Source organism: Nannospalax galili, unplaced genomic scaffold (genome assembly GCF_000622305.1).
Source record: "Nannospalax galili isolate Female #2095 unplaced genomic scaffold, S.galili_v1.0 scaffold1199, whole genome shotgun sequence".
Classification (NCBI taxonomy): Eukaryota; Metazoa; Chordata; class Mammalia; order Rodentia; family Spalacidae; genus Nannospalax; species Nannospalax galili.
In genome coordinates this window covers 554,145-567,318 of record NW_008342713.1, presented here as the reverse complement: position 1 = coordinate 567,318, position 13,174 = coordinate 554,145, and the positions used below count along the sequence as shown (strand labels likewise).

The window sequence follows — 13,174 nt, the reverse complement described above, 5'->3', positions numbered from 1 at the left end:
GCAAACATCTAAGTGTTAGTAGCATTAAAAATGAGTTTTTCTGTAGGAAACAGTATATTTTAAAATGAAATGGAGATCTTTTTTAAAAAACCTCATTCAATTTTATGTCTTATAGGATTTATACTGAGTTCAATATTGTATAACTATTAATTCAACTGTGAACCTAAAAATTTACAGCCACTTTTGAAAGAGATGTATCTTTGCTCGGAAATTGTTATAGAATACGTTAAAACTGTAATGAAATGCTTCTTCTAATCACGTGGTTATTAAATAATTTTAAAAATATTTTATTATTTTTATTTTATGTGTATGCATGTATTGCCTGCATGTAGGTAAGTACACTTGTGTCTTGCAATGCCCACAGAGGACAGAAGAGGCTGTCAGATCCCCTGGAACTGGAGTTATGGATAGTTGTTAGCTGCCATGTGGGTGCTGGGATTTGAACCCAGGTCTTCTGCAAGAATAGCCAGCATTCTTAACCGCTGAGCCATCTCTCCAGCCCCCATACCCAGCTTTTAATGTGGGTTCTAGGGACTTGAACTCAGGTCCTCATGCTTGTGCAGCAAAGTGTTCTTGTCTGCTGAGCCATTTTACCAGCTGAGTCATCTCCCTAGCCCACCGTATCAAAATTTTATGATCAAACTACACTTTAAAAAGTACACTTTGGCTGGGCGTGGTGGTGCACACCTGTAGTCCCAGCACTTGGGAGGCAGAGGCAGGTGGATCTCTGTGAGTTCAAGGCCAGCCTGGTCTACATAGTGAGTTCCAGGCCAGCTGAGGCTACAGGGAGACCCTGTCTCAAAAAGATAAAAAAAAACAAAAACAAAAACAAAAACAAAAACAAAAACAAAAGAAAACAAAACAAAAAACAAACCCAAACAAACACTTTGGGGGCTGGAGAGATGACTCAGTGGTTAAGAGCACTGTCTGCTCTAGCAGAGAACCTGGGCTGGATTTACAGCACTCACATGGCAGTTAACAACTGCCTGTAACTCCAGTTCTAAAGGAATCCAACACCTTCTTCTGACCTCCTCGGGCATTGCACAACACAGGTACACTCACACATATGTAGGCAATACATCATACACATAAAATGACAAAAACAATAAAATAAAAAATATATTTTGAACGAGGATGGAGAGCTGGTATAGCAGTTAAAGACTCAGGCTCACAACCAAAAAATACATTTTGAATGAAAATTTACATAAGCAAACACCACATTCTAAAACTAAGCACAAATATAAATGTTATGGTTTCTCAGTCACTCCCACTCAATGATTATAAAATTCATTTAAAATATTCAAAGTTCAATGAGTTACAGTAACTATCCACTTGTGTGCAGAGGTTCATAAAGGTGGAGCTTTGGTTTTGTGGCATTTTGTTCCTTTGTATTGCATAGGAAGGAAGCCTTGCTACTCAATTTTCAGAAGGTCTTCTGTAGATAGTCTCAAGTTTTCCTGTACTTTCTCTTACCTTGGTCCTTATCACCTTTTAAAGTTCTTTTTCTAAAGTATACTCTCTGTCTTAGCAAGGTAATCAAGTTACAGACTTTAAGTTCCATTTAAGGCTTTTCCATCTCTGAAGTACGAAAGCTTTCTTTTCTTTCTTTACTTCATTCAGATTTATAAAATCATAATATGCTGTAATATATCATATGTAATATACTATATAATATAACAGTATATAAGTCAGGTATAGTAGTGCTTAACTATAAGCCCAGGATCCAGAAGGCTGAGGCAGAAAGAGGATGAGTCCTAGATCAAACTGGGCTAACATAAAAACAAAACTAAACAAGAACGACAAAAAAAAAAACAGAATCCCAGAAGTGTTTGGACTTTCTCCTTTAACTGATACCCTTTATTCAGAAAAATGGAAATTCCATGTCCAGTTCTTGCTCTGTGTTCTGTTTTTATTTCGTTTTATTGAGGCAGGGTCTTGTTAGGTAGCCCAGACTAGCCTCAAACTCATAATCCTCCTGCCTCAGCCTCTTGAGTGCTGAGATTAAAGACATGCTCTACCATACCCAGTACCCTTATGATTACATCCATAGCCTTAAAAATATAAGGAGTGTTGATTAAATCAATTTATAATTCCAAAGTCTCTGTACATATCACCACTAGATTTGTCCTCCTAATACAATTCTTCTCAAAACTCTCCAAGATTTGTTTTCCCAGTGAATGCCTATTAAAGAAAAACCTAAACTCTTCACATTAAAATAATTTTCCAGCAGGGCATAGTGGTACTCGCCTGTAATCCTAGCATTTAGGAAGCTGAAGTGGATGACCAGAGAGCTTATGGCCCACGATCAAGTGAAGAGTTAAAGGTCAGCCTGTAACTACATACTGAGTCTGAGGTACACCTGAGCTACACAGGGGAGAAACAACACCCACCCCTCAAAAATAAAAAAATTTTGAAACTGAAATCATCTTTCTTAGCTTGTACATATACTCTGTGCTTCAAAGTACTTTCAACTCTAAGGACACAATTTGACATTCCTGCTGTTTACGCTCACTTGATTACGTCCTAAAATCTCACCTACTCTCTTCTCAACTCCACTGAACTAGACCTTTTCAGAATCCATTTCCTCAGTAAAGTTGCCATACCTTTGGCTTACATTTGAATTTCTCTCTCATATCCTCTTTCTACACAAACTCAGTATTATTAGCCATCTATGAACGTGTCTTCTCCAGTAGAAAAGGTGCTCTAAAGCAGGCCACTCATTTCAGTATTCGACTTGATATTTCTATAAAAGGTATCCATAAACTTGGTTGAATAAAATGCTTTAAAGTCATATGAACACTGTTATCAATTATATCTTCACCAAATTTATAAAATGTTTATCCTTACACTTAGTTCAAATAAATTATTTAATAGACATTTCAATTAATTTTTCCAAGTATTTCTCAAATATTTCAGAGAACTCTCAAAAATATTTAAAATTTCCTAAATTATCACTTTCAACTCACCAGATTATAAATTCCTAGTAGAAGTGCTTCAATGCAGCCATTACTTTGTCTGTCTCGGCTAACTGTAAGCCGTAGATAAACCCATATCAATTCTGGCAAGAACTGCAGTGTGAACCTCTTAAGTCGAACTTCAGAGCTACGATAGAGCTCAAACAGCTGGTGGCAGACAGGTTCCAGGAGCTAAAGGAAAAAAGTACAATAGTTATTTCCACTGTTTTGGCTGTAACTATATTTCTTAGTGCTGGGATTAGAGATGTGCACTACCATGCACAGCATTATCACTATATTTTTTTAATGTACAGTACGATATGATGCACTACATTTCTATTTGGTGAGTTTCCCTTTCTGTTCTTACCAAGTCTTACTATCCCCCACTTAAAATTTTTTTAACATTTACTTATTTATTTAAGTAAGGGCACACACATGCCACGACAAATATATAGAAGTCAGATGACAACTTTGTGGGATTCAGTTCTCTCCTTCTACCACATGGTTCCCAGGGATCAAACTCAGGTCATCAGGCTTAGCAACAAACACCTTTACCCACTTTTCTATCTTTTTTCTTAAAAAATATTTTATTTATTTTTTTTATTTCATGAGTATGTGTGTATTGCCTGCATGTAGGTAAGTACACCCATGTCGTGCAGTACCCGAGGAGGACAGAAGAGGCTGTCGAATCCCCTGGAACTGGAGTTACAGACAGTTGCTAGCTGCCATATGGGTGCTGGGATTCGAACCCAGGTCCTCTGCAAGAACAGTGAGTGTTCTTAACCGCTGAGCCATCTCTCTAGCCCACCAACTTAGCTATCTTGCCAGCCTAACCTCCACTTTAAAAAATTAAAATAACTTCATATTTCAAGTAAGGCTATGACTTAAATTATATACCACTCATCAGTCGAAGAGATTTTTGTAATACATACGGTTTAGGCATCCAAAATTATAGCTACTATAATAGTTGTAATACATATAAGGGAAGTAAAAACAGATTTAAGATGTTACTAATCAGGGGCTGGAGAGATGGCTCAGTGGTTAAGAGCACTGGCTGCCCTTGCAGAGGACTGGGGTTTGGTTCTCTGCACCCACATGGTGGCTCACAGTTATCCTTAACTCCAGTTTCAGGGGATCTGATGCCCTTTTCTCGCTTGTCTCCATGGGCACCAGGCATCCACGTGGTATACATACATATAGGCAAACACTCATAAAAAATACATCTTTTAAAAAATCTAATTCTATTTGTTTAATTATTTATCTTAAATTTTTATTGAATTTCTGTGCATTTCATACATCTTGATCATATCTAGACACTCTCCCCATCTGTACTCCCTGCTAGCCCCCCCCCGCCAGATTTCATGTACTCTGTCATATATGTTAAGGCCTACTGTGTCAAGTTTGTGTTCCCAAATGTCCCTTAGTGAGTCCATCCACTGGAGTCTGGTCAATGTATCTTGTGTCACTCCCTTAAAGAAGACCAACTCTCCCTCACCCAGCAGCGATCAGTTGCCAATAGTTCCCCAGCTAAGGTTGGGCTTCTTATCCATTTTCCCACTTCTATGCTGGGTTTTTGTCTCGTTTGAGTTTGTATGAGTCTTGTGTATGCTGTCATAACTTAAAATTTTTTTATTATTTTTATTTTATGGGTATACATTTATTGCTTGCATGTATGTAAGTGCACCCATGTCATGCAATGCCACGGAGGTCATAAGAGGGTGTTGGATCCCCTGGAACTGGAGTTATAGATGGTTGTTAGCTGCCATGTGGGTGCTGGGAACTGAACCCAGGTCCTCTGCAAGAGCAGCCAGTGCTCTAACCACTGACCTATCTCTCCAGCCCCAACTGTCACCATTGTTGTAAGTTCATATGAGCAAGTTCCCAGCCACCTGGAAAGCTTCTGTTTCCTTGTGTTCATCCAACCAACTGTATTTATTTAAAAGAATTTGGGACAGGGACTAGAGCAATGGCTCCATGGTTAAGAACACTGGCTGCTCTTGCAGAGGACACAGGTTCAGTTCCCAGAACCCACATGGCAGCTAACAACTGTCTTTAATTCCAGTTCCAGGGGATCCAATGCCCTCTTCTTGCCTTTGTATGCACTGCAATGCTCAGGTCCATCTGCATGTGTATAGGCAAAATACTTCTACACATGAAAAAATAAATAATTTTGGGGGCTGGGGAGATGTCTGAATGAGTAAAGTGCCTATTGTACAAGCATGAGTGCAGATCCCCAGCACCCATGTAAAAATTGGGCATGACAGGGTGCACCCATAATTCCCAATGCTGGGCGAAGGGGAGACAGGCAGATTTCCCCAGGGCTTGTTGACTAGCCAAATCCAGCTTAAACAGTAAGAGGCCCTATCACAAAAAATAAAGGAAGATATTCAAAGCATACCACTGGCCTAAATACACACAGTCACACAGGAAGCATACTTGTACATACACATGCATGCACACATACACAAGATTTTGTAGGGGAGAAAAGTAACATATAAATAGGCTTTTCAAAGTTTAATTGGCTAATGATTCTTGTGTTAGCAAGGGACTTCATAATCTTAAAAATTGAAGAAAATGAGCAGTTTCACATACTGCCAATTTAAAATGTTTTTACAAGACTGGAGAGATGGCAAAAGAGCACTGGCTGCTCTTACAGAGGACCTGGGTTCAGTTCTCAGCACTCACATGGTAGCTAATAACTGTCTATAATTTCAGTTCCAGGAGATCTAACACCCTCCTCTGGCTTCCTCAGGCATTGCACACATGGGTGCACTTACATACATGTAGGCAAAACACCCAGACACATAAAAATAAATAATTTTAATAGTTTTGCTCCAGTGACTGCAGAATAAACAAAACCGGTTATGACTTTTAATTTCACATTAAAAACTGACTAGGCTGGGAATGGTAGTGCTCGCCTTTAATTCCAGTACTTGGGAGGCAGAAACAAGAGACTCTCTGTGAGTTTGAAGCCAGCCTGGTCTATATACTTAGTTTCAGCTGGGGCTACAGGGAGACCAAGCCTCAAAAAGACAAAAAACAAACAAACAAACAAATACACACACACACACACACACACACACGCGCACACACACACACACACACACACACACACACACTTATAATTCAGATTCATTCTTCCCTTTAGTAAAAGATTCTCCAAAGATTGCCTTCTCTAAATGTTCATGGGTGATGATACAATCACAATGAATTTCTGTTATGAAGACATTAATCTCTCTTTCTCAGTAGCAAGAAGTATCTGGCATACAGGACACTAGATTTTAATTAAGCATACCAAAGAAATAGAGATTCTAAAATTATTACTCTGTTATTTTTAAAGGGGGAGGTACTGGCAATCCACTAACTTATAATCAAACACCACTAAAAATGAGCAGTAAAAACTTGCCAATGATAACTATTAAAACCTTTCATTCTAAGCATTTGTATCATGCTATGTTCTCAAATTCCCAGTCCTAGGACTTGGTAGGATGGGGCAGTAGGATTAGAGTTCAAAGTCATCCTCAGCTACACAATAAGTTCAAGGCAAACCTGAGTTGCATGAGACCTTGTCTCAAAAAAGCAATAACAAAAAAAATCCAAATCCTATTAGACAGTACTACCAAGCACACTGAAAAAGTATTAATAATTATCCTTGACTTAAAAAAAAAAGCTTAGGAATAAATGACACCTTTCCTAAATTAAGCAAACACTGTTTAGACATAATTATGGAGACATACTAAGTGATAAAAGCACTTTTGGGGAGAAATAATGGACCCTTAAGCCACTAACTTGAGTGGGAGAAATAAATATGAAGTGAAGAAATGGAGACAATAAGACAGAAGCTATGAAAAAGCAATAATTTGGGAAGTCCACCTGTGGAGAGTGCCAAAGAAGTGAGATGGATGGATAATAGAAGGTAAAATCCAAAGAAGTTTTTTTTAAAAAAAGGAATATGGGGTAGGACTGGAGAGATCAATGGGTAAAGCACTTGTCACTCAAGTCTCATGGGATGAGTTTAGATTCCATGAATTCATGCATCTATAACCCCTGCACTTCTATGGGAAGCTGAGAGGCACAGCAGAACATCCAGGGACTCACACACCTAGATCTCAAACAAAGTGGAAGGCAAGAGCTGACATGTATGTCTATATTCTCACGCACACACACACACACACACACACACACACACACATGGAATATAATTACTTCATTCCACCTACTGAGCAAAAAAAAAAAAAAAAAAAAAAAAGGAGTGTGAGCAGAGACAGTACTAAGTGATAGATATGAGTGGGAAAAGAAAAGTCCCCCTCCTTAAATTTACAGACAAGTATCCCAGTCAGCACCCATCTAAGTAGCTTCTTTTTCAACAGTGATTACAGAGTTATACCACTGGTCACAAACAGAGATTCTCTGTGAATTGCCAAGCCTAAGTGGCACATCTAGGATGCAACTTCTACACCTAAGACTCAAGGAACACAGAACAAGGGATAAGAAAACACTAATGCATCTTTCAGTTCTCAACAATGAAGCTCCCTCATGCAACAGCGGGTCAGGAACACAAAAGGCCACAAATGGCCAAAATGCAGAGAAGAGTCAGCAGAGTGTGGGTCCTTGAACAGGACTCCTACACTGAGGTCCACTCACCCAGGGCTCAGCGACCATTGCAGAAGAGGGGGCAGAAAGATTATAAGAGCCAGGGAGGAGGTGCATGACCATATGGAAGTGGTCCTACAGGCTCCTGGGACCCTTCTCACACAAACCTACAGCAATGATGTCAGCATGCACAAGACCCACACAAACTTAGGCAGACAAAAATCTAGCACAGAACTGTGGAAATGAACAGCAAGCCCCAATCTAGTTGAAGAATTATTGGCAGCTGAATACTAATGGTGAGGAAGGGCTGATCTTCTTGAAGGGAGAGACACTAGATAGGCTGACTAAACCCTGATGGATGAACTTGCACTGAGGGACATCTTGGGTCACTAACTTTACACAACAGGCCTTAACACAAATGACAGACTATATGAACTCCAGTGCAGGGGGGGGGGCTATGGGAGGGTGCCAAAAGGAAAGAGGGGGAGAGGGTATAAAGATGATTTTATGTATGAAATACACAAAAATTCAATAAAGTAGTTTTTAAAATTCATCATCATCATCAACAACAACAACAAAAAAAACCCAAAGATGGGAGAAATGGCCACCACTGCTGCTATTTGCCTCTCCCGGCTAGGGAGATGTGGCAGTCAGTCCTGAGTCTCCAGGAAGAGTATTCTTGGTCATCTTCAGGAAGGAGTGAACTCTTGCTTTCAGCTGTGGCTAAGGAGCAGGGGCAGGGAGAGGCTCATGTGCACCTGAGTCTGTGGAACTCAGCAGGGGGGTCAGAGACAGTGTTCCAGTGGATGTGCACTACACAGATTCACCCTCTAGGAACTGCCCTAAACCTCAAAGACACAAAGTAGCCCTGAAGATCAGCTGTCTTATTGCAGCTTTCTAGAGGAAAAGCTGCATGATTAGGGGATGGCTCAACTGAGGTATGGGGCTGGGACCTGAATGCTTTTCTACAGGCCCTCAAACTCCACTTTGGGTCAGTCCCATGCCCTAGAGCTTCAGATGCAAAACCAGTGCCCATGAATCCTACACACATTTCCCTAACTTGCCCCTGTCTTATTTGTGATTACCATAAATAGAGCACCACTCTGTGCCTCTCACCAACCTTCTGAGGTGGGGATGGTTTCCCCATTTTATTTTATTTTACCTTATTTGTTTTTGAGGTGAGATCTCACATAGTCCAGCCTGATCTCAAACTTGCTATGTAGCTGAGGATGACCCTGAACTTATTTTTTTTTTAATGATCTTATGTAGCCCAGACTGACTTCCCACTTGCTACCCTTGAACTTCTGCTCCTCCTGTCTGTACCTCCAGAGTGTGGATATTACAGGCTACAGGCATGAATCACTAAATCTATTTTATTGAGGCTTGAACCCAGGACCTTGTGTATGCTAAGAAACTGAGTATACATGTATACTCTACCAACTAAGTCACGTCCTCAGCTCCTAACCTTGAACTTCTGATTCTCCTGCTTCTGTTTACCCTCTGGAGAGTGCCACCACATCTGGTTTACATTGTATTGAGAAATCAAACTCAGGGCTTTGTGCATGCTAGGCAAGGACCCTACCAACTGAGCTATATTCCTAGCCCATTTTCCCCATTTTGAAATGAAGGTGCTATAAAGAAGTGTTTGCTAATGTCATATGACCTGAAAAGTCAAGGCTGGGAGGACGCCACACACTCACACCCCCATATCCTTGACTTCACATAAAGCCAAGGTAAGGGGAAGTTTCCAAGCTGGGCAGAAATCGTCTCCCTCTAGCCGGGACTTAACAGCTGACATCCAGAGCAGCAACTTCTGAGATCTTTGGCTGTGGTCAGGGTCTATGGTTGACCCCATCGCTGAGTTTCCCAGAGCACTGATGATCCCTCATCTTGCCAGCATCTGCCAGTAGCAGGGGCAGCTGAGCTGCATGTTGGAACAGCCCTTTCTTGGTTCTGGAGGGCAGATTCTGATCACCCTCTAGGTGGAGACAGAAGAGATGAAGGGAGGAGTGGGGGTCATCACCATGTGGCAAGACCAGGTGCTTCCAAACAGAACCACCTACTTGCTTCAAAAGACACATCAAGTTACATAATAAAAATAAGCCCCATGCCACTCAAATAAAAAAAAAAAAGACCCTATTTTCTTCTTTTAGTTTGTGTGTGTGAGTACTTTGTATGTATGTGCGTGACTAGAAGAGGGTGTCAGATCTTCTGGAACTGGAGTTTCAGACTTCTGTGGGTGCTAGGAACCAAACCCAGGTCCTCTTCAAGAAAAACCAGTGCTCTTAACTGCTGAGTCATCTCTCCAGCCCTCTTGTTTTTTTGAGACAGAGTCTTGCTTGCTGTAGCTTCATTTGGCCTGGAACTCGCTTACATAGGCCAGAGATCAACCTGTCCCTGTCTCCTGAGTGCTGGGATTAAAGTTGTGTGCCACCATGCCTGGCTATTTTTTATTTTTAATGGCCTAGAAGAGCAAGATGAAAATGAACAGGAAGAGGGAGTAAAAGCACAAATTCAAAGAAAATATAAAACAAACAATAAGATTATGAATTCAAAGAAAATATAACATGAACAGTGGGAAGAGTTCCATGGAAGTAAACTAAGATTTCCATGTGCTCATTTGAGATTTGTAGCCCTGAATTTAAGGAGGAGAAATCAATAAAATTGTGTTTTCTCTAGGCATGTTCAGCTGCTCAAGTATAGGGATGGATGATTAACATGGTGAGTTGGGGGTGAGTATAGGGATGGATGATTAACATGGTAAGTTGGGGGTGAGTATAGGGATGGATGATTAACATGGTGAGTTGAGATTTTGCCCCAAGAATGTGAATGAGGAGAGTAAGAGGCAAAGGAGCTAAGAATGTTTACAAGGGAATGATTGTAAAGATGAACATGAAATTAACCTATACTGAGGAGGGGAAAAGAACATTCAAATCACAGAAAAATGATATTGCTAACAATTGGAGGACTCAAAACTGGAAGTACTACAGTGACTATGGGGGTCTGTTAAGAGGAAAAGAGAAAAAAATAAAGATGGTTGGTCTAGAGATTAACACTCAAGCTGTAATAGTGATTAGCAATGACATATAAAATTAAACTTACAGGAAATACATATCATTAAGAACTTAATGTCTTCAAAGCAAACTTATTTTTTTAAAGCAAATTTTTTAAGATTGTTCTAACTTCAAATTCATATTAAATAAAGGATATAACCATTTTCTGAAATAATTTCTTGTTAACACATCTGATTATGTTTGAGAATATAATAAAATCAGGATTCACAGTGTGCTCATCTATGATTAAAGTGAAGAACTATTTTGAAATTCTGCAGAATTTATTATAGTGGTTTTCTGAAGTCTAAATGCATGATTAGAAGCTTCTGACTTGACAGTAAAAAGGACAGAAACCCAGACCTGTCCTAGCAATTTGTCAATTACAAAGAATGCTAAAATTTGGCATGGTGGTGCACGCCTTTAATCCCAGCACTTGGGAAGCAAAGGCAGGCAGATCTCTGCAAGTTTGAGGCCAACAAGGTCTATAGAGTGAGTTCAATACCAGTCAGGGCTACATAACTCATCCCTTTCTCAAAAAAAAAAAAGAAGAAAGGAAGGAAGGAAAGAAGGAAGGAAAGAAAAGAGAGAGGAAGAAAGAAAGGAAAGAAGAAAGAAGTTAAGTCTTAAGTTGGATCTCTCAAGCTGTAGTTTTCCCATTTTATCCATTACTCTGAGGTCCCACACATTAATATTATGAAGCATGACAATACAAAATAGTCTGAATAGCTTTTTGAAAATGTCATGGCTTTCAGCCAGGCATGGGGGTTCATGCCTTTAATCCCAGAACTTGGGAGGCAGAGGCAGGTGGTTCAAGGCCAGTCTGGTCTACACAGGTGAGCTCCAGCCCAGCCAGGGTTATGTAAGTGACACCCTGTCTCAAAAACAAAACAAAACAAAAGAAAAAAAAAAAAGACACAGCTTTCAAAGTATTTTTTTTAGAAAAGAGGATACTCTTCATACTCTGTGAGCCCTAAAATTTAAAGATTCTAGAATCATTTTATATTTCATTCTTTTCTTTTTTTTTTCAGTCTTTTTGAGAGAGGGTCCCCTGTAGTCCCAGCTAGCCTAGAACTCACTATGTAGACCAGGCTGGCCTTGAACCCAGATATTCGCCTGCCTCTACCTCCCAAGTGCTGGGATTAAAGGAGTGTGCCACCACGCCTGGCTATTTCACTATTTTCTAATCAGTATTCATTCATTCATTCATTCATTCATTCATTCATTCATTCATTCATTTATGCTGGAGATTGAAAACAGAGTCTCACAAGTATGCTAAGTAAACACTCAACCCGAGTCACATCCCAAGCCCAATCAATACGTATTAAATGTTCACTGCATACATGATAAAATATTACATCCCAGGAAGGTAACAAATATATATGAACACTGCCCATGGAGAGCTTACAATCTAAAGAGAAGAGCATAAAACGATTTTTAATAAGCAAAGCTTAAATGTTAAGACAGTGCAAAACTAGGGGTAGCATATACACATATTCATTATTTAGAAAATTCCAAATACTTCTGACCAAGAAGGAAATGTGTAGGTATATATACACTGCCCATGCTAAAGTTTAAAAATTCAGCAATATATCACAGGAGGAAAAAAAAGCAAATGAATCCTGCAGCTGCTGCTACAAATAAGAACAGATGCAAGTCTGAGAGCCAATCCAAACACAGGAGACAGGAAAGGAGGTCAATAAAGCAAGCTTTTAGTGACAGGACAAAATGAAGATGCGCTTTGAGTTAAACTGCTGGTTAGGAGATGATTACCTGAAATTCTTCAAACTCACTGCAGTACACAGCAGAGGCACTCTTGGAGGCTGTATCTGGGAAGATAAGAAGCTACTTTCCTGTGTGTTCCTTTCATTTTCATTTTAAAGCATACATGAGTCCAGTGGGATAAAACTATATGCCACACAATGTGTTAATGGAAAGATAATGTGTGTATTTCAGCACAAAATAGCTGCATTTTCTCCTTTCTATCACATGTTGAAAAATAGTTGACTGTTATTCTAAGTTTATTGAACTTTACTATTTAGATTAAAAACGTGCTTCCTCTGATCATTTTTTAGGGTAAACTTAATAAATAACAGCATGAGTTTTGTGTTGTACATTTATAATTCATCAGAGTGGTTATAAACAGTTCTAAATTATCAAACAATATTAAATAAAGGATGAATCAGTGCAATTAAAATTTGACTTCCAGAGAAGGAAACATTCCAGAACATGAAGAAAAAAAACCTCAAATTAAAATAATTCATTGAGATGACTGATGGTGACTCAAGTCGAGAATCAAAGCACACTGCCCTCACCAGGAAAAAAATGGCCAAAACTTTGAAACTATAAAAGGAGAGGGAATGGGGAAAGCCAAAGCAACTACCAGAATGAAAACCAGCAGAAAGAAGCCTTCCAGATTCACAAGTGAGGACAGAAAACTACAAAATTTATGTTTTTGTGGTTTTAGTACACACATTTCATTTTACAATGTAGAAATTAACAATTATATGAATCTTCCTACCTCATTGTTTGAGTCTTGAATAACTTTATAGAGGGCTGGTACAAGTGTTTTTTTCC

The 13,174-nt window shown here is 39.4% G+C and overlaps 1 protein-coding gene across 1 annotated transcript in view; it reads right to left on the bottom strand.

Annotated features, from left to right (window-relative positions):
• The window catches only part of Fam126b (family with sequence similarity 126 member B), a 70,354-nt gene that overhangs the window by 56,665 nt on the left and 515 nt on the right, over positions 1-13,174 (bottom strand). Inside the window, exons 2-3 of the mRNA XM_029566264.1 lie at positions 12,371-12,426; positions 2,967-3,146 (exon numbers count right to left, since the gene is read on the bottom strand). Coding sequence (XP_029422124.1) covers positions 2,967-3,146; positions 12,371-12,426 — 236 coding nt within the window. The remainder of the gene's footprint in view (positions 1-2,966; positions 3,147-12,370; positions 12,427-13,174) is intronic.